At 47.3% G+C, this 22985-nt stretch overlaps 1 protein-coding gene across 11 annotated transcripts in view; it reads left to right on the forward strand.

Annotated features, from left to right (window-relative positions):
- LOC114043225 (nuclear receptor ROR-gamma-like) overlaps positions 1–22985 on the forward strand; it is a 32610-nt gene that overhangs the window by 4083 nt on the left and 5542 nt on the right. For 4 of the 11 annotated variants that reach the window (XM_027862274.1, XM_027862272.1, XM_027862273.1 and 1 more), the window contains exons 3-12: positions 138–306; positions 574–641; positions 1829–1908; positions 16950–17035; positions 17307–17448; positions 19006–19497; positions 19777–19898; positions 21164–21296; positions 21573–21680; positions 21885–21995. In XM_027862274.1, coding sequence (XP_027718075.1) covers positions 1902–1908; positions 16950–17035; positions 17307–17448; positions 19006–19497; positions 19777–19898; positions 21164–21296; positions 21573–21680; positions 21885–21995 — 1201 coding nt within the window. In that variant the 5' untranslated portion in view covers positions 138–306; positions 574–641; positions 1829–1901. Of the gene's footprint in view, positions 1–137; positions 307–573; positions 642–824; positions 924–1149; positions 1169–1683; positions 1909–16949; positions 17036–17306; positions 17449–19005; positions 19498–19776; positions 19899–21163; positions 21297–21572; positions 21681–21884; positions 21996–22985 lie in introns of those variants that run through there. The other 7 variants (XM_027862268.1, XM_027862270.1, XM_027862267.1 and 4 more) reach the window with 5 other exon arrangements.

Genomic DNA, 22985 nt, shown 5'->3' on the forward strand with positions numbered 1-22985 from the left:
CTATTTACACACACACACAAACACACATAAACATATGCACAGGCACATACACACACCCTCTTTTGTGGATCTGGGACACATGGAGAAAAGGTACAACTCCTCCCTCCTTTTTTGATAGTCACTGAATTTCCTCTTAGGCACTGCCCTGCCTCTATCCCAACCCCAAGAGACAGTGGATCAGAACCAGGATGCTGGTTCCCACCAAAAGTCTTTCAGTTTCACCTCCACCCCTGGGTATCCTCCCCGAAAAGCTCCAAGGAGTATCTGAGCTCGTATCTGGATAAGAATCGAATAATCCTGGGATAGGTGAGCTTTCCTTAAGGTTCCGTCCCTGGGTCTTCTACCCTGACCTTCCAGATATCTCATTTCCATCCCACCTGCTGCAAGAATTGCTGGGAAGCTTCCCCTTGGACCAGAAGTGCCCTAGAGGACGCTTCTACTTTCCCCAATTACCCTAGGGCTGAGGAGATGGGGGAGGGGTTGCAGAGAAGCTGGGGGCTAGGGATGTCGCATCCTCTTGGGTGGGGGGTTTGCTCGGCTCAGCAGAATTTTTAAGACCTCACCCTCCCCTAGCCACAAGGCCTCACGGAAATGCTGAGCACGACCCACCCGCACAGGAGGAAAACGGGTCAGGGAGTGACGTGAGTGAATCGTATTAAGGGGAGGAGGGGGCAAGTTAAGGGCCGGCAGTACGTGGGTGGGGGGAAGTAGGGGATTTTTGGAAGACCTGGAATGGAGAGAGATCAAAGTCCTTCCTTCCTTCCACTCCCTCACCCTCACACATCAATTCTGGCCAGGACCCTCCTCAGGCATCCACTCTGACCTTCTCCATCCCAGGGCCATTGGCCGTCGGCACCCACTTTTCCTGGCCGTCGCAGGGCAGCACGTTCCAAGCAGACCTCTCTACTGAATCTCCTCTGAAGGTCTTTCTAGTCCCAGAAAATCCAGCTATGTGGCAACCTATTACAGACCTAAGGATCAGAAAGTCATTGAACCCTTCCAACAGAAGCAGACTTGAGATGGAAAAGGATAGTTGAGGGCCAGATCCTCCGGGCTGAGACAAAGCCCGAAGAAAGCATTACCCTTATTTCTCCCTTTTCCTAACCCCAGACACAGAAGTTTCTTGTCAAGAAATGAAAGGCAAGAGAGGAAGTATTGGCCATTCAAGGTGATAGAACCTCCCCAGACCATGCTGGGCAAGTCTCAAGGATGGGGCTTGAACCACTGTCCAGGATCCAAGGGTCTAAGTTGTTTCCTCAACTCAGACACCCCTAGGAAGATACTCCATTTACCCCTGGAAGGGTCCCTCTCGGGTGGCGTGGATGACCGTGGTGATGCTAAACCAGGCCCTGGGCCCTCGTTCCTAGGACGGTATCTGGCAATGAAGGGCAATATAGATATTTTGAAGACAAGAGACTAGGGATTAAGGGGTAAAGCAAGGAGGGGCCAACCCCAGGTGTATGTGAGTCTGGCTCCCGCTCCCCCAGGCCCCTGAACCAACCAGCAGATGGAAACAGCTTTTGCTGCCTGTGGCTGCTCACATGTGGTTTTGGAATTTTCCAACGCCTGCTGTGATTGGCTGCCTTACCCAACACCCACCCACCCCCTTACACACGCCCCTTCCATTGCCCAGGCCCAGATTGGCCACAAGGAACGCCCATCACCCCTTCCCCACCCCTGGGGGGGGCGTCCCAAAGCCACCTGTGCACTGTTTAGTTTAAACACCCCCTCCCCATTGCTGCCTGGGCAAAGTGAGGCGAGGAGAGCTGTGGATGTTGTGGGCTGCTAGTGCTGCTGACAGACTTTGTCTCCTGCTCCCCCCCCCCAGCACTACCAGTGTCAAGGTGCCCTTCAGCCTCCCCCAAGACCCACAGGTGACCTGACAACCAGGTGGCTCAGCCATGAGAAGTAAGTGAACTGGGGCAAGGGTAGAGATATTTGCTTAGCTCAACCCAGCCACTAGAGAAGAATGGGACGATGTCCTGGGAGAATAGTTTGTGAGAAACTCTGTTCTTTCTGGAGCACTGTGCAGGTAGAGGTAATGGGGAAACTCACATATGTATTACTAGGTAGGTCTCTACTGAGCTCTACTGAGCTATTGGCATAGCTCATCGCTAAGTACGGCTGAGTTGCAGAGCAGTGGAGAAAGCAGCTGAGGGTGGCTCCAGGTGCCGAAAAATGAGGGTTAAGAAGAAAAGGGAATACGGAATTGTAGTATCCAGGTCTTAGAAGGAAGAAAAAGTATACATTTTACAATGAAGTAAACTGAGACCAAGTCAAGTGAGAGGGAGAACAGGAGCTCAGGCCAACATGTTGTCGTCCATATCACAGGGATGTGAGATTGACCATGAAGCAGCCAGGGCAGTACGTTTTCAGGTGTGTGTACATCCGTGTTTCTACAAGTGTGCATTTATGGATGTATCCAAGATGAAGTGTGGGAATTAAAAGCAACCAAATCATCTTACTGTCTTCTCAGAGTAGGGCTCATGCCCCTGATGAGCACTCACATGAAAGGACCGACAGATAAAGGGTGTATTAGGGAGGGGACTGAGCTGGGCCAGGACAGAAGGAAAGCTTCCTCTGGGTTCATAAATGGACGCTATAGAATACATCATAGCACTGAAGTTTGGAAGAGTGAGTGCATGGGAAAAGGGAGGTCCCATGCCGTACATTCTCCCATCCCCTGTGGGCTGGAGCCAGGCAAGTGCCTAACTGTCCTTATTCTCCATAGAGAAAGCCTGGGCCCAGTCTGGGTTAGCCTGGGGTCCTTGGTGTCTATGAGGAGAACGGAAAAATCACTGGGTTCAGGGGAATTGTGAAGAGGAGTAGGAGACCTGAGAGGTGCCCCAGTCCAAGGGTTTCCCTAAAAACCATGGAAGAAAGGGCCTTGAACAGAGATTCAAGACCCCTAAGTTCTCTTGCTGGCTCTGGGGTTCACCAGTTACCATGAACTAAGAGAGTTTAGACCTCAGTTTCCTCCTCTATAAAATCAGAAGGTTGACAAAGACCTCTCAGGTCCCAGCAAACTAACCTTCTAAGAGTCTGTATAACTGTGGGAAATCCTGGATGGAAGGAAAAGGATTTTTTATGCAGGAAGATTGGAACTGAATATCCCAACGAGTTAGGTATCCCAAGGGGGACATAAAGATTATTGACCGATAGCTTGGGGATTAATCAAATGACAGCTCCCCCACCATGATTGTAGAGGGAGTTAGGGTAGTGGAGGGTGGATATGAACCACCCCATCCGCCAGCTTTTCTACAGATGAGTAAAGGAATCTCCAGCAATCTGGGACTGGGCACCACTGACCCGAGTCTCTCGGGTGCTATCAAGGTGCTAAGATCCCTGGGGGGGAGGTAGCCAACAGCTGTTGGTTGTTTCCAATTGTTCTGATCAAAGAAGACCCCAAAGTAAAGGGGAGATAGTCCTGGTACACAGTAGATGCTTAATAAATGTTTATTGCTTGACTGATTGAGTCAGGCAACATGAGTCCTGAAACAGAGAGAGAGAGAGAGAGCCTATGATTTCTTGAGCAGAGGGAAGAAATTCCCTCTGCCAATGCTGGTCCTTCCTCAGTAGCTTATCAATCAATCACTAACCATTTATTAAATGCCAGGCACTGTGCTAAACACTGGAGATACAAAAAAAAGAGGCAAAAGACAGTCCCTGTCCTCAAGGAGCTTACGATCTAGTAGGAGAGACGACATGCAAACAAATATAACAAAGCAAGATATATACAGGATAAATAGGAGATAAGTAAAACACGGAAGACTTCTCTTAACTAGAATTAAGAGAAGTTAGGGAAGGTTTCCTGTATAATGTAGAATTTTAGTTGGGGCTTCAAGGAACCCAGGGAGGTCAGTAGACCCAGTAGAAGAGGGAGAGCATTCCAGGCTTAGGGAGTGACTCGCCCAGGGTCACACAGCTACTGGTATCAGAGAAGGGACTTGACCCCAAGCTGGCTCTGAGGCCAGGTATCTATCCACTATGCTGTACAGCTTTGCATAGAGGGATAGAAACAAAAACCAAGAGGCAGGGAGAGCAAGGGAAGTATGTTGAGATAAAAGCAGAAAATAAGATAAAATAGGGTTAGAGCAGAAGAAGAGAACTGAAGAACAAGATGATGTGATGATGATAATACCTCGAGGCTGTACAGAGCTCATCATCTCTCCCTTAGAACTGTCCCTCCTCCAAACGTCCCCCAGTCTACCAAGGCCACTAACAGCTTCCTAATCAATCTCCCCCACCCTGCCCGTTTCTAACCCTGAAGCTATTTGCAACATTTCTGTCCCCCTCACCTCTCCATATCCAATCAGTTGCCAAATCTTGTTGTTTCGACCTCTGTAACATCTGTCCTCCATCCCCTTCCCTCTAATCACATAGTAATCACCCAGGCTCAGACCCTCATTGCCTCTTACCAGGACTATCTTGTTAACCTAACCAGTCTCCCAGCCTCCAGTTTCTCCCCTCCACATAACTGCCAAACAACCTTCCAAAGATGCAGGTCTAACCATTTTACTCCTCAACTCACCAACTGCCATTAAAAAAAAAAAATTAAAAGGGCCCCTCACACTAACCTTAAAAACACTCCACAGTCTGGTTCTACCTTCCCAGTCAATTCACAATATTTCCTTCCGTATACTCTATGCTCCAACCAAGCTAGACATCTAACGGTTCCTGAACTCGGCCTAACCATCTATGTATTTGCATAGAGCATCCCCCACACCTGGAATCACTTTTCATCCCTGCTTCTCAGAATCTTCATCTTCCTTCAAAGCTACTCTCAAGGGCCACCTCCTCAATGAAGCCTTTCCTCCTGTTGTTAATGCCTTCTCCCTTTGCACAGTACCTAGCATTTACTTATTTGTGGATATAGATCTATAGCTGAAAGGGATGTGAGTACATCTAGGCCAATTCTTTCACTTTATAGATAATAATGATAATAGCTAGCATTTATATAGTATTTTAAAGTTTGCTACATGCTTTGTATATATAAAATCTCATTTTGATTCTCACAGTAGCCCTAAGAAGTAGGTGCTATTTTACAAATGAGGACACTGAAGCATAGAGGCACAGCTAGCATCAGAGCTACGATCTCGGTAGTAGGGAAGGAAGGGTAGATTGGTTTTAGAATTTCTTCCTGAAGGGATCCCGGGAGTCTGGGACTTTGAGGTACTGTTAATTTGCTGTCCAATATGGTCAATAGAGGATAAACCATCTGTATGTATATCTAATGTCTAATCCTAACTCATGTAGTTGACAATTTGAGATTTGCAAATCACTTTTCTCACAGCAACGTATTAGTAGTACACGTATTACCATCCCAGGCCCCATCTTGGAAACAAAGAGAGCTGAAAGGTTAAGTTACTTGTTCAGGGTCCTGTTTGTAAGTGACTGAGGCTGTATTCAAACTCGAGTCTCCAGGCTCATCATGGTAGTTCTCTGCCATGATGCCTCCCACCTGCTTGGTGGATGAGCATCCTCTGGGAATAAGGATGTGTTTGTATAGGCGCTGACTCCAGGGCAGTTCTGAGTCAGAAGCATAGCTCAAACTTTGGTCAATAGGAGACCACAACCCAGGCAAGGACCCAACACCATGAACTGGTTCATAACTATAATGTATCATTCTTTCTAAACTAAAGGGAGTTGAAAGCCAAAGAGGGACATACCCTGAAAGTGTATGGGAGCCTCTTTGTGGGGGTCTCTCTGTCCGAGGATCCCTCTGACCTCCATCAGCCCAGCCATCTCAGAGCTATGATCACCCATATCTTACTGTGACCCTGTGCCAGCCTGGCTTGGTTATGGCTAATTCAGTGAAAGATTCTTCTTCTCCACAGGGACAGCAGGTGAGGAGGCAGAATCCCAGACCTCTTGAATGGGGGTCCAATCCCCTAGAAGTTCCCCCTTGTGCTTTAAGCTTTGCAAAGTCCTACCTCAACCCCTATACCTGCCCCTTTTCCCTTTTGTATTTAATCCCTCAAATACCAACAGCCCAAAGCATTAGCTGCTGAAGGGTCCCATCCTGTTCCAGCATAACAAAAGGACTTATTTTGCTGTCCAATTCCACAAATATTTATTAAGTATCTAGCGGGTACAGAGCATCGGGCCAAGCTTTTGGGGAGATGCAAAGCTTAGGGTTCCTGCTTTCATGGAGCTAATCGTTTGGCCCAGGGATGAGACACAAACATATATTGTTCCAGTTCACTGTATTACATAACTAGGTACCATGTGAGATCTGAGGGGGAAAGGTCGCTCAATGGGTCAGAGAGGTTTGCCTTTAAAGGATAATAAGTAGGAATTCAACAAATGAAGGGGAGGGAAGAAAAAGGAAAGAATAGGAGACAACATGAGTGAAGATACAGAGTTAGTGTGGACCCCTACCTAAAGAGTTTCCAAAGCTCTTATCACCTACCTGCCATACTCTTTCTGGCCCAAACAAATAGGAAAACTCCAGACTTGATAGTGCCCCAAGGAAGGGAGACATGGCAATCCTCACTAGAGCCCTGAATGGTTGGGTGGCATTTCTTGTGATCTACCCTCCATTCCTCATGCTGGTACAGTCTTTTGTTGTCTCCAAGAAAGATGGAGAACTGTATGATTTGCCAGGACCTGAAATAACAGGTCCTGCACCAGTAGGAAGTAAAGGGGAAATGCGGCCTATTATTATGTTTCTAGAAAACCCAGGAGAGAGACACAGAGAGAGAGGTGGGGGGGGGAGACAGGGGGAGAGAGAGACGGAGGGGAGAGAGAGATGGGAACCCAGGGCATGAGGTCCAGGGACTCAGTCAACTGTCTTCTGTTCCTGGCCCCTGCCGGGGCTTCTGGCATCCTCCTGAAAGGGATGGGAGTTTGGTCCAATAATTTGGACCTATATTTTGGTCTAATAGGCTAAATCGTGGGGATGGAGTTGAATCCAGCCACAGAGCTCTGGGCTCCCAGACTTCCCTGTTCCCCGTGATTCACCTTCCCCACCCCATCCCCCCAAACTATAGGGCCCTCTCAGGGTGGTTGTTTTCAGCTTGGCTCTTTTGTTTCCCCTCCTTTCTCCTGTCTCAGACTACGGGGGTGGCGGGGGCGCAGAGAGGGGATTTCGGGTGGCTGCCTTCTCTTTGTGGCTTTTTGGAGCCCCAGACACTCTCGCCCACCTGACTTTTGGCTCTGATACTTTCTCAGCCCCAGGCATCCAGGTGTGTCAGCAGAAAACTCTTCCCCGGGGTCTGAGAGGGATAGGAATGAGTTGACCTGGGGTGGGGTGGGGGGGCACGACAAAGTAACAACCACAATAACATGGTTCTCCCCAGCCTTTGCCCCCCACCTTCTTCCCCTCTCCTGCGGTGGACCCTAGCCACCTTGGTTTCTAGCATCACAGAGGCTCAGGTCTCTGGTCAGAGGGAAGTGAGAATTAATGTGGGGAGAGAAGGGGGCCACTCTCATCAGAAGTAGGGGAGGGGGCCTGGAGTTCCCTGCTTCTCAGAGCATCCCATGTTGGGAAGGGAATCCCCACGTTCAGAGCCAAAGCCTGATCCAAGTAGTGATGAAAAGTGGGGACAAGTGGCTAGAGCAGAATCCTCGGGGAGAGAAGAAAAACCAGAAAGTTTAGAAAAGGGGGGGAAGATAGGAGTTGGGGACAGGAGAAGCTGGAAAATCAGACTCATCTCCCTTTCCAAAGGAGGGATCTTGCTGTAGAGAGGAGAGGAGAGCTTACCTCATCCTCAGGGACTCCCTTGGGCTCAGACAATTGCGAGAAGGTAGGAACAGGGTAAGATATAAGAGAAGGAAGGTATGACAGGATTAGAATGAGGGAGGCAAAGAGCTAGTCAGAATTAGGGGTAGGGGGGCAGCTAGGTGGCACAGCACTGGCCCTGGAGTCAGGAGGACCTGAGTTCAAATCCGGCCTCAGACACTTGATATTTACTAGCTGTGTGACCCTGGGCAAGTCACTTAACCCCAACTGCCTCACCAGAAAACAGACAGAAATAGGGGTAGGGGATGGAAGGAGAATTTCCTAGTCCTAAATATGAGTATTAGGCATGGAATCTTAGAACTTCTAGAAAGAGCCTTAAAAATCTAGTCCCACTCTTTCATTTCCTAGATGAAGAGACCAAGGCCCCAGAGAGTGGAGCAATTTGTCCATGGTCATACAGCTTGTTAAGCGACAAAGCCAAGATTTTAACCTGGGTCTTCTGGCCTCAGGTCTAATGTTCCTCCTTAACCGTCCCTGAATTCTCTGTTTAGCTGAGGATCTCTCTGGCCTGCCTTCCCCCTACCTTCTTAATCCCTCTGCATGTGGTACCAATACATACTCCCTGGTCAGGTGCGTAATCCCATCTAGACTTCTTCCTTGATATTTTAAAATAAGCCTTTGGGGGGAAAGGAAGGAGACCGATTATGAGCCTGAGCAAAAAGCAGAGAATTCAGGAGGAGGCTAAGATCCTCATTATAAATCCTTTTCTCATTTTCATCCAGATGAAGCCAAGCAGATCCCCTCACCTCCAGAACTATGGATACCCCTCTTGATGAAACTGGTAGTACAGTAGACAGAGCACTGGGCCTAGAGTCTGGAAGCCCCAAGTTCAAATCCAGCCTCAAATGCTTACTAGTTATGTGAACCCTGGGCAAGTCACTTAACCTCTGTTTGCCTCAGTTTCCTTGAAAGGGGAATAATAAAATAGGCCCTACCTTAAAGGGTTGAGATGAAATGGGAAGCTTGCGGAGAAGAGCCCTAATTATTTCTGTCACATTTCCCCCCCATACCAGGTACCAATTGGATGTCATGTATTAGGGGTAGCAGGATGGAGGGATGATTATGCATCAGCATTCTGTGTCAGTAAATATAAGCTGGACTACCATCTCCTTTACCCTCACAGTACTTATAACAGCTTGTAATTTTAAAAGTTTAATATAGTACTTTGCTTACAAAACCACTTGAGGCAGATAGTATCATTTCTATCAGAGAGGTTAATTGATTTGCCCAGGGTCACACAGCCAGTAAATATGTATCAGAGCTGAGACTCGAACCCAGATCCCTCTGCTGCCCAAGTTCGGTGTTCTTGTTGTCAGGCTGCCTCTCCTCCAACCCTGCCTTCCACTTCCTCTCCTGTCTGGTAAAAGACACTGTCAAGGGCCAGCCCTGCCATCCCTGGGTGAGGGGGAAAGAGCCAAGAAACCATTCCCCCAATGTCTTTCCTGACATTGCAGTGGAATGAATGAATGAATGAATGAATGGGAGAGCTCAAGTACTTCCAGAGCGACAGGGGTAGGAAACGTGAGAATGGAGACATTGAGATAGTCATTCATTGAGCCATCCTCTTCCTGGTGATCTCTAGACCCCGTCTGTTACGTCTTCTGTCCAGGCCCAGGGAGGAGCTGTCTGGCACCAAAGAAGAGGGGGAGCAGAGGCTGATCTCGAGAAAGTTCTCTCCTTGATATAGAAGGGTGTGGTACAAAAGTGTGTTCTGACCTCATCAGTAACTATATATAGTTAGTTAACAATCAACTCTAATGCCCCCCCATACTCTAAACAGGAAGGAGGAATAAAGGCTAGACCCAGGGAAAACCTTCCTGAGGGTAGGGGTTGAGTCTAGCTGTGGGAGTCGGGGAATTCGGGGGCTGAGCTGGGCTGCTGCTGACCTTTGCTTGGCTCCAGTTCCTGGCATCATCTGGCCCTGAGAGGGGAGAGTTCCCGGCAGACCAGATCCTGGGCATCGTTTTGAGTAATCCCGCGGTCTGTCCATGACTCACCTTCTCCCTACCCCCTTCTCACCCCCCATCTCAGCCAGGGCTCTTCTCAAGGGGCCTGGGGTTTGGAGGCGAGTTCACCGAGCTGTTTTTTGGCTCTTGGCCTTACTCCCCCCCCAAAACCTCAGACACTTTCTCTTTGAGGCTTTGGGAGGGTGGAAGTACAGGGGTTATGGGAGGGGGGAAGGGGGTTTGGCAAAGGCCCGCCAGAACTGGTGAGGGCTAAGGTACCGGGCACTGGGCCAGAGAGAGTGTGGGCGTGTATGCTCGCGTGGGCGCAGGACTCTCTATGTCTCTGTTTTCATCTCTCTGTTTCTGAATCTTTCTCATTATCTCTTTGTCTCTGTCTCTCCAGGTCTTGGTTTGCCTATTTCTGACTAGTTCTCTGGGCCCATCTCTCTGTCTTCCTTTAGTCTCTATCGTCTCTTGGTCTCAGTCTCACTCTCAGTACTCTGCCTCTGTGTCTCTTTACTCAAGTTTATCTGAACTTTATTTCCCTGCCTGTAAAAAACAATCTAGTTGGACCAGAATGCCCTCTGAGGTCTGCCCCAGCTACTGTGTCCTGTGGTTCTCTGTGATTCTCTCTCTGAGTACCTTGTGTAACTTGCTGTGGTCTGTGGGGCCTTGGTCAAACCCCCAGACTCCAGCCCAGGACTTTTTGTAGCTCAGTTTTGGCCATTTTTCTCCGTGGGAACAATAGAGACTGTGACCTCAAGGTGGGGTTCTAAGACCATGTCTAGTAAAGGAGGGAGCCAGTTTCCAGCCACCTGGGTCAGAAGAGATGTGTCCGAGGTCACACACTGTGGTCAGCACATGCACGCACATGGATGTGGCTCCCAAGGAAGGGAAGCAGGAGGAAGGACCACAGTGGCTAGCGGGCAAAGAGCTCGGATGCTTGGGTTCCCACCTTGGTTCAGTTTACAAATCTCCACCCCCTGTCCTTGACCTGCTAAGTTACCCATGGCCAGCTTCTTCCCTCTTTGTGCTCTGATCCTGGAAAAAGGTGACAGACACCCCTAGGCTTCTTTATGTCTTATCCCCCATCTATAAGTACATGTACACATCTATTAGTGGGAGTGTACTCACCTATGGGTAAACATGATAACACAAATGAATACAGCACTTCGCAGCTTACTCAGCACTTTACTCAAATGAGATACGGAATAAAGACTGGGCCTGTGATTTTTAAAGGGCACTTCCAGATGATGAAAGTCCTCACTAGTACAGATCAGCACCTTCTCTGCAGCCCATAGTCTGAGAGCTGCCTAGAGCACTAAGTGACTTGCCCAAAGTCATAATGCCAGTATGTGTCAGATAGGATAGAATGTAGGCTGCTATTATTACTTTTTTTACAACAGTCCTATGAGGTAGGTAATGCAAATGTTATTATCTCCATTTTGCAGTTGAGAAAACTGAGGCTTATGGAGATGAAGTGACTTGTCCATGGTCAACTCATAGCCACTATGGAGCACCAGACATTGGCAAAGCTATAAAGTAGAATAGTGGGATTTCAGAGCTGAAAAGACCCTTAAAATTCATCCATATTTAAAACCAAAGCCCAGAGAAGGGCAGTGACTTCCCCAAGGTCACACAGCTAATTAATAAGAGGCTAATGTTGTTTTAAATGCCCCCCCTTTTTTTTTAGCATCTTTGTGGCAGCACTGTCCCACTCCACCCCTCCCAACACACACACACACACACACACACACACACACACACACACAGTGCCAACATATTCTTTCCTTTTTCCCTTTCACCAAAACCAGTTCTCACCTCTTGGAAAAGAATTTGAGAGATTCATTTGTGCTAACATGTGAATGGCTAGTAACAAATTGTTGTTAGCTGATCCCATAATTATTTGCATTTTATCTCCTGACTATACCTTAAAGAATGGAGCTCAAATAGTGGATTTTCTTGTTTTTGCTTTTTGTGTTTTATTTTTAATTGAATTTTATTTTATTTCTAGCTCAAAATTCTCTTCATCCCACCTCCCCCTTCCCCTACTTGTTGAGAAAGCAAAACCTGTCACAAATAAGCAGAGTCCAGCAAAAGAAGTTCCCACCAAGTCAGGAAGGAAGGGAGGAAGGAAAGAAAGAAATACGCTTTAACCCACATCAGTTTTCTATCTGGAGGTAGACAGCCTCTTTCATCATGAATGCTCTGAAGTGGAGTTAGTCATCATGTTGACCAGAAGTCTTAAGTTTTTCAAAGTTATTTATCTTTACAATATTGTCATTACTGTATAAATTGTGCTGGTTCTGGTCACTTCACTTTGCATGAGTAGATACATGTCTGCCTATATTTTTCTGAAAGCATCCCTTTCTTTACTGCTTATAGCACAATAGTATTCCATCGCTTTCGTCTGCCATAAGTTGTTCAGCTATTGCCCAATGGATGGGCATCTCCTGTTTCCAATTCTTTGCCACCACAAAAAGAGCTGCTATAAATCAAATGTGGATGTTCACAGGATCATAGATTACATGGAAGTGGCCTTGGAGGCCATCCGCTCCAACCCTTCATTTTCATGAGATTTTGATTCACTCAAGTTTACCTAGTTACTTAGAGGTGGAGTTAAGATTTGAACCCAGGATTCTTTGACTCTAGACCAAGTACCTTGATGCCTCTCGATATCTGTTTTTCATAAAACATAATGCCCAGAACATCAGACTCCAAATGTGACTCGACCCAGACACGATAGCCATCATCCCCTCATTCTAGATACCATGTCCCCCTTAATGTGTTTGTTGTTCAGTCATTTTCAGTCTTGTCCAACTCTTCATGGCCCCATCTGGGGTTTTCTTGGCAAAGATACTAGAGTGGTTTGCCATTTCCTTCTCCATTTGACAGATGAGGAAACTGAGGGTTAAGTGACTTGCATAGGGTCACACAGTTAGCAAGTGTCTGAGGCTGGATTTGAACTTGGGAGGAGGAGTCTTCCCTATCTGCTCTATCCGCCGCGCCAACTAACTGCCAACTCCCTTAATGTATCTCCTAATAATGTTAGCTTTTTTTTTTTTTGGCTTCTATGGCACATTGTGGATATGTACTAAACTTACAATCTACTAAAACTAACAGAACTTTTTAAAATTTTCTTTTAGATTAATTAATTTATTTATTTTTAACTTTCAACATTCACTTTTATAAGATTTTAACAGAACTTTTTAAAAAATCTTTTTAAAGTTTTATTGATGCCTTTTGCTTTTATATCACAGTAGTTTCCTAGTATATTCCCACCTTGACCCCCTGTCTTATAACAACAGAAAACATTGCAGAAAAACTGATTGATGGAACAACTACATCTGGCAGTGTACGTAATATTCCATACCTGTAGTTCCCCAAATCTCTGTTAAGAAGAAAGAATTGTGTTTTATTATCTGTTCTCCGGGGTCAAGATTGGTCATTACAATCAATCAGAGTACCCCTGCCTTTTCATATCATTTAAATTTACATTATTTAACCTTTATGTATACTTGATTCTGCTTACTCTGACTTGCATCAGTTTATCTAAGCCTTCCCATATTTTTCCAAATTCCTCATATTTGTCCTATCTTACAGTACAATAATATTCCATTACATTCAAACACCACAATCTGTCCCACCATTACCCAATCAATGGGTACTCACTTTGTTTCAAGCTTTTTGCTACCACAAAAAGTGCTGCTACAAATATTTTTGTGTGTATAAAGTTTTCCTTTGACTTCTTTGTTGTGGCGGGATTGCTGGGTGCCCCCCAGATCTTTTTCACTTGAACTGTTAGCTAGCCACAACAGTTCTATCCTGTACAGGGTCAAAGTTGATGTTTGGAACCCAAGGACAGGATTTTTCATTTCTTCCTTTTAGATGTCATCCTATTCAATTGATCCATCACTTTAGCCTACTGATATCTTTTGAGATCCAGAATATGTCATTTACTGGGTTTGCTATCTTTTCAAGTTTCATATCCTTTGCAAATTGGATACATTCATCCACGTCATTAATAAAATATTAACAAGCAAATGGTCAAAGCCAGATCCCCAGGAATCTCCACTACAAATTGTCATCATCTCATTAATTAGTACTATTAGCATCCTAGTTATTCAACTAGGTCCAAATCTGCCTAATTGTATTATCTACTGCATGTCCCTCGAACTTATCCTGAAGTAGATCATAAAGGTTTTATCAAATGATTGATTGAAATTTTGGCAAACTACATTTTCAACATTGCCCCAATATTTTTTTTTGGTGGAGGAAGAAGGTTGCGCCTGTGATTGGCACAGTGGGTTCCCAAGTGAGGAAACTCCTGCCAAGGCAGATTGTCAACTTTTCTTCAACTTATGGTCTTAGATGTCTGGATTCCTTTGAGGTTAAGTGACTTGCCCAGGGTTTTATAGCCTGTATATTTCAGTGACAGGACTTGAATTCAAGTTGTCCTGAATCAGAGCCAGGACTCTATTCATTACTCCACCCTGCCTTTCTTACAGTTTAGATTTTTTCAGTCATTTCAGTCACGTCCGGCTCTTCATGGCACCACTTGGAGTTTTCTTGGCAAAGATATTGGAGTAGTTTGCCATTTCCTTCTCCGGATCATTTGACAGATGAGGAAACTGAGGCCAACAGGGTTAAGTAACTTGCCCAGTATCACACAGCTGGTGTCCTAGGCCAAATTCGAACTCAGGCCTTCCTGAAAGTTTAGATACACTGTCAAAAATGAAAATTACATTAGTCTGTCATAATCAATGTAAAACCATTCTGGTGTCTAGGAATCGCCCCTTTTCAAGCATTGGTCACCACCTAACACCGTGCCCCATTATAGGGAGCTACTTGATTTACTTCAGTGAAAAGCCATACCCCAAGGAAGTATTGGAGTGAAGTAAGTGGACCTTATCCATGATTCCACATTGCACAATCAGCGTAAGTAAGCTGTGAGAGTCTAGAAGTAGGTGACATTAGGTGTTATGTTCTCTGCCCTTGGAGATGGGATCAGCACATAGAAGAGCCAGAGAACCCCACTCTACACCTTCCTGCCCAGGTTTCCCCCCCACCCACTGGGGCGTCAATGACCTCCCACTGGGGCCAGAGAGGAGGGCTTGGCCTGTGGCAATACTGAAAATATCTTCTGTGGCTGGAAGCAGCCTCCCTGGGCTACCCTCTGAGGTCGAGAGAGGGAGGCCACGCCGGGGGGCTGCGTGCTGGCCTGTGCTACTCAGCGGGAAACAGCGGGGCACTGATAAGCAGAAAGCGAAGAAAGAGAGAGGAACCTGGTGGCCAGGAGCAAACCACAGAAGTGGGGGTAGGGGGAGAGCAGGGCAAGCACAGGGCCCCCAGAGTCACAAAGAAAGAGGGAGAATGCGAGGGTCCTGGCCTCAGAGATCTGGGTGCCACAGACATGCTGACAAACCTTCAGATGTGCACAGGGCCATACACACTCTGATATATACATACACCCCATTTCAAACATATACACATTCACAAAAATCCATATGCACCGATATACGTGTGCCCTCAACTCTTGATGCTGTTATAAAATTCATTCACAGAATCAGAAAGCATTTATTAAGTGCCTACTATGTACCAGGCAACAGTGAAACAGTCACTGCTGCCCTTAAGAACCTTACTGTCTAGCCAGGGAAGACACTGTGTGCATACATGGCAGATACAAGGTCATTTGGGGGAGAAAATACCAGCAGCTGAGGGAATCAGGCAAGGCTTTGTGTAGAAAGTGGAACCTGAACTAAGCCTTGAAGAAAATAAGGAAAACTAGACATAATGACAGCCCCTACATAGTTCCTGAAAGCCATAGGGTTCTCTAACACGCGCTAGACCGGGGTAGGGAACCTGCAGCCTCAAGACCACATGTGGCCCTCTAGGTCCCCAAGAGCGGCCCTTTGAGTTTGGATTCAGTCAAAAGGCCACCTCAAACTGAATCCAAACTCAAAGGGCCACTCTTGGGGACCTAGAGGGCCACACTTGGGAACCTAGAGGGCCACATGTGGCCTTGAGGCTGCAGGTTCCCCACCCCTGCACTAGACACATTTAATCTTAGTATGATATAGGGGAAAGAGCAGGAAATTGAGTCAGGAAACCCAAGTTGTTGTGATCTACCACTCTTTTGCTAACTGGTTGTGTGATCTTGGGTAAATCATTTTATAATAATGATGATGATGATGCTGATGATAACAGCATCTATATAGTGCTTGGCTCTATGAAATATTAACTTATTTTATCCTCATAGCAACCTTGGGAAATGAGTGCTATTATTATCCCCATTTTACAGATGAGGAAACTGAGGCAAACAATTAAGTGACTAGCTCAGAGGTACCTAGCTCGTAAGTGTCTGAGGCTGGATTTGACCTTGGGTCCCCCTGATTTCAGGGCCTGCACTCAATCTACTACTCCACCTAGTGCACAATTTCCTCATCTGTAATTAGGGGATTTTAGGCCAAATTACCACCAAGGTCCCTTCAAGCTCTGATATTGTGATTCGTGCATATATACTCTCCAGCAGACTTACATGCACACATGTATTACGGTATACAAACTCATTAATGTCTATATGCTTGCCCGCAGACGCACCCTTTAGCATACATACATACACATATGTAAATCCTGGATCAGTAAGCCAGTCCTACCCTTTGCTTTCCAGGTACCCATCAAGAAGCTGTTTTGAACCCCATAGCGACTATACTTGTGTCCCTAGAATCCCCCCCACCCCTGTCGTCTCTTGAACTCAATACTAAAAGCTGATTGTGATAGCACAGGCCCAATCCCGCCCCTCTGAGCCTAGTGCCCAGGTGCCCCTAGCCCAGCCCACCACATCCTCCTCACTTGCCCCGTACTCTGCCCGTGGGAGCAGAGCCTGGGGTGAGGGGTGGGGAAGAGAGAGAAAGCAAGGTTCCTCAGGCGGGAAGCAGGTGCTACAAAGTAGCAGGGACTTGGGTCCCAAGGCGGGAGGGAAGCATAAAGTCTCTGTGACTTGAGGGGTGGGGTGGGGTAGGGGTGGGGGAACAGGTGGCTTCTCTGTACATCTGCTGCCTTTGCCACCCAACTGAGCTGATGCCGCTTCCCTGACTTCCCGGTCTTCTCCCCAGCCCCCACAAATATTCAGCATCTTCCAGGGGTTCCTGCTTCCCTCCAAGTTTTGAGGGTGAAACTGAACACTCGGTACCCAGATTGAATAAGGGAGTGAAACTTTGGTTTATGTCTAATCCATTCTTTTTCATACTCTCTTTCAGCTCAAATTGAAGTGATACCTTGTAAGATCTGTGGGGACAAATCTTCTGGGATCCACTACGGGGTTATCACCTGTGAAGGTTGCAAGGTGAGATTCACATACGCTTTTGGGGAAGTGGTATGCCAGAGAAATGTGAAACTCAAGAGCCCTTATTTGATCCCTGGGAATATCCTAGAATAGTCTTTAGAAGAGAAAGCATCCAGGGAAGAAGGTGGGGAGGTGGCCAGCGTGTCTTTTCACGAAGCTCTCTGCACCCAAGTATTCTGTCCCTAGATGAGGTGATAGGGAGTGAAGGGAAAGCAGGGGAGTTGAGGAATCTGAAGGGAGCAGTCTTCTAATCCTAACCCTTTCCCACCAGGGTTTCTTTCGCCGGAGCCAGCAATGTAATGTAGCATACTCCTGTACCCGACAGCAAAGCTGCCCTATAGACCGTACCAGTCGGAACCGCTGTCAACACTGTCGCCTGCAGAAATGCCTGGCGTTGGGCATGTCCCGGGATGGTGAGGCCATGCAGGGAAGGCTCCCTGGCTGCTACTCAGGACCCCTCCTTCTATGGAGTCTGTAAATAGGGGCCCTAACTAGCTAAGCAAGCAGAAGACATCAAAGTGTTTCCTGAAATCTTAGACTTCTGTAGGGCTAGCCAAAATAGCAATAGCTTTGGAGTCAAGAGATACTTGGCTTCAAATCCTAGCTCTAACACTCACTAATTTTGACTTTGGAAAAGTCATTGAACTTTTCTGTGCTTCTCTCTCCTCATCTGTAAAATGGGGATAAAAATATTTCTACTACCTGCTTCATAAGGATCTTATAAGGAAGGTACTTTCTAAAGCTAAAGCAGCTAGAGAAATGCGAACAGAGAAGGGTAACTCTCCTCCCTGCCCCAAAAATTCCTCAGGCCCTAGCCTTTTTCCATCTTTTCTTCTCCGGGCTAGATGGTTCCTAATTCTTTGTCTCTCTTCTCTCAGACCCCACCTGGTTCCCTATTCTCCCTCTTCCCCAGCTCCTACACCTCTCCCCCTGTGAGGATTTATTAAGCATCTACTATGCTAGGTGCTGGGATGCAAAAAAAAAAAAAAAAAATGAAATGAAATGACTTCTCTTTGGTCCCTGGGAGCTAACAGGAAAAGTTGGACCAGTGAATAGCAAGACTGAAAATAGCCACAATTCCTAGCAAAGGGTCAGGGGAATAGGAGGTTTGAGCCTTTTGTCTATCTCCCAGGCCACTCACCTGACACACCCCACTGACAAGGGAGCTCAGGGAATGGGCACAGTTAGTGGGGGGACAAGGGGAGGAAAGGAGGGGAGGACGGGATGATGTGACACAAGAAGCCAGAAGGAACCCGTCAGCACTTTTCAGTGCCTGAAATAACCAAGCAAAAGGAAACGCACAGGCGGAGAGCTGGCTTGGGGTGTGAAGGGAGCTGACAGGGAGGGGGACTGTGCCTCCACACCTGGGAGGGGTTGAAGGGGGTGGTAGGGCGGGGAGGGAGGGGGGAATGAAGGGGCAGGAAAGAGAGTCAGAAGAGGATGTTCAGAAACAAGCCGCTGAGCCCTGGGTTGGGCTGTGGTGTGTATCTAGGTCACCAGGGAGCCTGTAGGCCTGACCACATGGAGACCTGGGTTCACAGCTCTCCCAGCTCTTCTTCCTCCTGTCTCCTGGGCAAGGGGGGTGACCCCAATACAGAACTGCTGTCCCCCTAGCTCCCACCTTGAACCCCATCCCATAGTCAAAGAGTCCAGATACCTTAGCCTTACTGCTTTCCTTGTACTCATCTTCCCCACTCTTGATAGTATCGCTTTGGGAGATAGTATCACTTTGCAGTGTGAAATGTAGGAAGAACTTAACCAGGCAGGTCCCTGGAACACCTGGGAGGAGAAAGGTGAGAGAGGGTCTCACGGTGGGGTCCAATGGAGGATACAGATTCTCCAAGGAGGAAGTCAGAGTAAGACAGAAGAGGGTCTGTTGTCAGCCAGCCAGCTGTCAATCATACAGAGGTACCTCTTTCTCCACCACCTCTCACCCCAACAACTCTGATCTCTCACCGGGCCTCTTCCAGCTGTCAAGTTCGGCCGAATGTCCAAGAAGCAGAGGGACAGTTTGCATGCCGAGGTGCAGAAGCAACTGCAGCAGCAGCGACAAGTGACCACTCCCCCTCCTGCAGGGACCAGAGGGGCAGACACCCCCGCCTATACCCTTCCCCTCCCCAATGGACAGCTACCCCTGGGCTCCTCACCTGACCTGCCTGAGGCCTCTGCCTGCCCACCTGCCCTCCTTAGCACCCCAGGCCCTGGACCGTCCTACCCTAATAGTCTGGCCAAAATGGGGCTGGCTGGGGCTGTGTACTGCCGGGGGTACAGCCCCGATCGGGCAAAGGCTGAGGTCGGCAGAGCTTTCTATGGCTTGGGTAGCCAGCTGTCCCCTGACAGGTGTGAGCTCCACATTGGGGAACCCCGACATCTGGTGCTTGGGGAGCCAAGCCAAGGGAGGGACTCGTACAGCAGCCCCAGCTTCCGCCTCGACCTCCCCAACGCCTCCCTGACTGAGATTGGTAAGCAGCCAGAGATAGGGGGCAGGACCAGCCAGGCAGCTTCTCTTTAAGTAGAGAGGAAGTATAGGGAAGGAACTGAGGTCAAGGAGGGGTAACAGATTCCTAGGGGTTCCCAAGACAGAGACCAACATTCGAAGAAAAAAATAGAGACACGGGAAAGCTCGATCATGAGGGCTGGATGACCCTAGGTAGAAAGCCAGAGGGGAGGATAGTCTAATGGGGGGGACTCCCATGTGGCAGGGGAGAACTGAGGTTCAGTATGTGCCTTCCCGGCTGCAGAGCACTTGATCCAAAATGTCTGTAAGTCCTATCAAGAGACCTGTCAGCTTCGACTGGAGGACCTGCAGAGGCAACGTTCCAACGTCTTCTCCCGGGAGGAGGTGATCAATTACCAAAGAAAGGTAATGATTCAGGGGCCAGACCAAAAGGATGAGGCAACCCCATAGTCATCAGGAAAGTCCAGAGAAAGAGAGGGACACACACACACACACACACACACACACACACACACACACACACACATGAATACACACCTGGGTGAAGGAAAATGTGTCTGCACACAGCTTTGTTCATGTATGTACATCTATGGATATCAGTATGTTGAGAAACTGGTCTCAAAAACCTCAGAACTGGATAGAAACCAAGAGATCATCTAGTCTAACTCCCTCATTTTACAGATAGGGAAAACTGAGGTCCAGAGAAAGGGAGTGATTGGCCCAAGGTCATAGGGCTAGTAAGTGAAAGAGATGGAACTAGACCCAAGGTCTCCTGACTCCCCGGTATGGCGCCCTTTCCACTTCAGCAATGTGAATCTCAGAATGGTGGCTTTTGTTTACACCTCGCTGAATGTCCTCACCACTCCTCTCCAATAAATTCCTGCCTAGTCTAGGCCTATTTTAAATTCCATCTCCTTCCCCTAACCACCTCAGTCCCAGTAGTAATCTTTCCCTCTGAGTTCCTTACAAAATGAATCACTCATTTGGGGACTTACTATATATACTACTTTGTGTTTAGCGTGTGTATGCATGTTTCCTCTTATCAACTAGACTAAAAGCTCCATGAGGGCAAGACCTCCTTTGCATATGTTTCGAATTCCCCATGGCGCCTTGGAATAATAGTTCACATTTCTATAGCACCTTGAGTGCTATAGACTAACCGTACATGAACCTTGTCAGATTTCAAAGCTCTCAGGCTGACGATGCTCTAGAACAAAAGTGCTTCCCTAGCGACAACTCCACGAGGTAGGGAATGTGAATATTATCATTCCCATTTCACAGACGACAAGAAAGTCCCAGAGAAGGGAAGAGAATTGACCAGGTTACGTAGCTGATAAGTAGTAAAGCCAGGATTCAAATACAGATCTACTGACTGAATCCAGTTTTCTCTCCACTACTCTATGTTGTCCTAAATGGGCACTCAAACATTTGCTGATTGTCAATACATTTTTATATGTCTACACATGTTAGTACACATATGCGATTTCAGGAGACAATGCAGACCATAGTTTGCTCAGGTTCCTTCATTGAATGCTGTGAAGGAGTTAAATAACCAGAGTAGGATCCCAGGGGGTCATATGGGGTTGAAGGTTGGGGGGTCATGGAGAGGTTTGGGGGGCTCTGACCTGTGTCTTTTCTCTTCCCTATGGTGGTTTTTCTCCCACCCCAAGTCGATGTGGGAGATGTGGGAACGCTGTGCCCATCGGCTCACCGAGGCCATCCAGTATGTGGTGGAATTCGCCAAAAGGCTAGCAGGCTTCATGGAGCTGTGTCAGAATGACCAGATTGTGCTGCTCAAAGCAGGTGCCAGGAGTGGGCTAAGAAGGCTCGTGTTGGGGACTGGAAGGGGTGAGGACAGAGAATATGCTGGGTGTAGGTCAGGGAAGGTGTCTAGAAAGACCTAAAGGGAGAGGTTTTCAGGAAGAAATCCAAAAAGACTAGGAGGTATCTTGTCCACTGAGGGAGCTGAGATGGATTTGGGGCTGAGCTTGGGGTATTACCTTGGTACCACTCTCCACTTTGCAGATGTCTTCTTCTGCCTTTTCTCCCTTCGTCTCACCTCCCACTCCCTCCCCACAGGGGCCATGGAGGTGGTACTGGTGAGGATGTGCCGGGCCTACAACGCTGACAATCGCACAGTCTTCTTTGAGGGCAAATACGGAGGCGTGGACGTGTTCAGAGCCTTGGGTGAGGGCCAGTGAAGGGAAGGTGAAAGTTCCTGGTTCCAACCCACTGTCAAACACAGTACACTCCTATTTCAAGACCAGCTACCTCCTTTCCCCCAGTCACCCCAAGGCAAGATTCTGGGTTGGGCCCTCAACAGCAAATATCCCCCTCCTCTCAGTTCAACAAACTCTCCTTTACTCTCCCCACACTTTCAATTTCTTTTAGGCTGCAGTGAACTCATTGGCTCCATCTTTGACTTCTCCCACTCTCTGTGTGCTCTGCATTTCTCCGAGGATGAGATTGCTCTCTACACTGCCCTTGTTCTCATCAATGCCAGTAAGTTGTGGCAGGGCTTTGAAGTGCCTAAGTAGGCGGGGAGCAGGCAAGATGCTAAAATAAGAATGGAGCCTGATATTGGAATATATGGGCAGAGTAGTACCTAATTGCTGGGAACCGTTAACACAGAGAAGAAACTTGATCCCTCTAGAAAGTTGAGGCTTGGGGCAATCTACACTGTGCCTATCTACCCCAATAATTTTATTCTGGGTTAAATGAACATCAGGAGTAGCCGTTAGGAAGAAAAGAAGTTACGGAAGGGAAGCCTGGGAGACAGTACATAGAAATATGGCAGACTCAGTGAAGGTTAGACCTTGAAATGATCTGTTGTGGTGTAATGGAAAGACCACTGGATTTGGACTCAAAAGGCCTGGGTTCAAATCCTGATTCTGCCACCTATGTGGCCTTGGGCAGGTTGCTTTACCTATCCAGACCTCAGTTTCTTCACTTGTAAAATAAAAATCTTGAACTAGATGATCTCTATGGTCCTTTCCAATTCTGAAAGCCTATGACCTTTAGCTGGACCAAACCTCTCATACTGGATGAAGAAACTGAGTGTCAAGGGAAAAGAGACAGTTCTAACCCCTTTGACTTGGGGATGGATAAAAGAGACATAGAGTGAGCCTTCAAGTTAGTTTAAATTAACTGTCATGTGTATGAGTCTTGTTTAATTTCAAAGCTCCGGGTTGACCATTTTCTGGAAGGAAAGCTCCAGAAAAGGCACTGATGCCACAGCACACATGTGTTTATTGTCATGTACTATTCTGAGTCTCAAGTTATCTAAGACAGGTTTGCTTCCCTTGGATAGAGCAATGGTTACAACGGGCAGACCAGATTCCTTATAATTTTGTCCTTAAATATGTCCACATTTGTTATTTCAGCCCAAATGTGAGTATATTTAAAGACTGTGCCTTTAAAATAAGAGTGCACACACATACACACACTCTCTCTCTCTCTCTCTCTCTCTCTCTCTCTCTCTCTCTCTCTCTC

This window comes from Vombatus ursinus, unplaced genomic scaffold (assembly GCF_900497805.2).
Source record: "Vombatus ursinus unplaced genomic scaffold, bare-nosed wombat genome assembly UNPS02014768.1, whole genome shotgun sequence".
NCBI lineage: Eukaryota > Metazoa > Chordata > Mammalia > Diprotodontia > Vombatidae > Vombatus > Vombatus ursinus.